The 2,558-nt window shown below is 46.4% G+C and overlaps 1 protein-coding gene across 1 annotated transcript; it reads right to left on the bottom strand.

Moving 5' to 3' along the window:
- Positions 1-1,155: 1,155 nt before the first annotated feature.
- On the bottom strand, positions 1,156-2,558 carry LOC114723787 (ethylene-responsive transcription factor ERF109-like). The gene has a single exon (XM_028910025.1). It carries the CDS (start codon positions 2,556-2,558, stop codon positions 1,440-1,442), a length of 1,119 nt encoding a protein of 372 aa, XP_028765858.1. The 3' UTR covers positions 1,156-1,439.

Genomic DNA, 2,558 nt, shown 5'->3' on the forward strand with positions numbered 1-2,558 from the left:
GCTAAGCAAAAGGAAGGTGGTTCTATTTCTCAAACTCAACCAAATAATTTCACATCTTTGGATCATGCTTTGAATCTTATCAATATTGAATGATGGCTAATGGTTGGGTATTTAATAGTGATTTGTGACATTATGTTTGTCGATTTAGATTTGTTATATTTTAATTTAGGATGCATGTTTAATCATTTAGGATAATATATCATGTATGTTTAATATTTTGAATTTCATGTTTTATTTATAATAATTTCTATTTAGATGTCTCATTTAAAATATTTAGGAATTGAAATAGACTTTATTAAAAGAAAACAAAATCCAATTTTTTTTAAAAAAAAGTAAAATATCAACCAACCAAAAATCGATCCTTTTAAAATCAGCCTATCAGTCTTTAATCTTATAACGGGTCAGCCCATAACCCACGGTTTGACCTATATTATAGGTTATCTCTATGCGTGGCTCCCGCATCCCCCTTAATAATACCCCATCATATACGGATGATAATACGAGTACTACTCATCTTCAAACTTTATTTTAATCTGTTCTCCTTTCCAAGTTACTTCCTTTATTTTATCCCCAAGCCAGCAGCCCCCCGATTTTTAGTCAGCGGCATCTAGCACGTGTTTAATTCACAGCCGGGATGCTCTCGTGGTTTCCTGTTCATTACGTGGCATCACTGGGATTCAGGGAGAGTGTTACGCGGTCCTACTGATAGTGGGTGACTCGGTTCCACCAATTGCATAAATTTGTGACAACTCAGCTAGCTACTCAGTAAAAGACACGAGTAAGACGTTTCAATCATAACTGGCATGCTTTCACAGCATTGCTAAAAGAACTGCCCAAAGGGCAGAAAAGGACGGGAGGGTCAAACTACGCGACATTTTACCGATGATTCTCCCAGCTAGGTCCCACCCACCTGAAAAGGCACCCCGCCAGACCCACCACCGACTTTTGCCTGTTAGAGCAAATACTGTATATGGAAACCATACCTTAACTCGGTTTCTGGATCATATGCATAAGTTTGCGTGCCTATATACAGTTGTACACCCAACACAGTACTGAAATGAAAGACTCATTATTCCCACCGACCTTTTATTTTGCGCATGTACATAGATACGACCTGCTTCCATTTGCTACTGCACATTAATTTTTTGTTAATTAACAAACTTTAAAAACATATACCTCCTTCCTCCAGTCGCGTAAATGCAACTGGAATCTGGGTACAGCATACATAATTCCCTCTCACACTAAATCTTAAAACGGAGTCACGAGTCCATAAATCTAACGTGACTCGTCCTATACCAAATTAATTAAATACGCTCAGCATTGATAGGCCTCTTCGAGGCAGAGCTAATTTTTTGTTTTTCGCTTTAGTTTGGACCACTCTATGGCGAGATTATTAAACAGACTGTTTATTCTGACCACGTGCTGACTTATTTAAGAATTCACCGGCTCTGAGTAGTTCCGGGAGCAGAGTCCGAAGAGTCTCCCTCGACAAAATCCATCAACCATTCCAAATCTTCTTTTCCAATCCCATCCCAGAATTCACCATCGTCGGGCACTATCGCTTCCATTTCAATGTTCGGATTCTCGGGATTCACCGGCTCCGCCTCGGACGGCACTGTCGCCGGCGGCTGAGCCAATGGGGGAGCTTCCGGTGGCTGAGTGGCCTGCAAATTCAGCAACGAGTCATCAGAGAAAGGAAAGTTCAGCTTGGCGCGGGGCCCGCGGAACTCGATGGCCGCTTTGTCGTAAGCGTGAGCTGCTTCCTCGGCTGTCTTGAAGGTTCCCAGCCACACCCGGGTCGCCCGTCTCGGATCTCGAATCTCAGCCGCCCATTTGCCCCAGGGCCTCTGCCTCACTCCCCTGTACTTCTTCGCCCCCCCCTTCTGCGGCTGTTTGTTCCCTGCATTCTTGGTCTTCTCTTCTGGTAAAGACTTGGAGCCCGAGCAGGAGGCCACTCCGAAATCAGGGCGGCCTGCTTCAGCAGTCGTCAGGGCTGGCGCCCCGTGGTCGACATTGTGTAGGATTCCGGCTGCGGAAGAGGAATAGGGTGAGGGGAAGCGATGGGTGAGATCAGCGGTGGAGCCAAGGACGACGTTCGTGAGTGCTTCGACGATGACGGAGAGTTCTTGGTCGGGAGGGAGGGCGGTGGGCGGACGAAAAGAGAAGGAGGCGGAGGAGGAGGAGGAAGAGGAAGAGGAGGGGGGAAGGAGCCTGGATGGGGTGTTGGAGGACATGGGGGAGAGCCGGAGAGGAGTGAAAGAGTGCGAAAAGTGAGAGAGGATAAGAATGACGGCTGATTGTGAATGCGGAGAAGCTACCAAGCTAGGAGGAGGGGAAAGGAGCGAGGGGCATATATACGGTTTGGGGGTGACGTGGCAGGGAAGTGCCAGCTGTGTACACAATTCGCACACGGGGTTGAAGGGGGCGTTATGGAACTCAAGTAAGATACGCCGTGTCACTGTTTTGACGAAGCCAATCCTTTGCACTGACTCCAGCAGAATCTCACTACGAGACAAGGGCAACAGTTGGGCACTCAGACAATGACAGTAGGACCTCAT

The sequence above is a fragment of the Neltuma alba genome, unplaced genomic scaffold, assembly GCF_004799145.2.
Source record: "Neltuma alba isolate B1F8T4 unplaced genomic scaffold, ASM479914v2 tig00012154_pilon, whole genome shotgun sequence".
Taxonomy (NCBI): Eukaryota; Viridiplantae; Streptophyta; class Magnoliopsida; order Fabales; family Fabaceae; genus Neltuma; species Neltuma alba.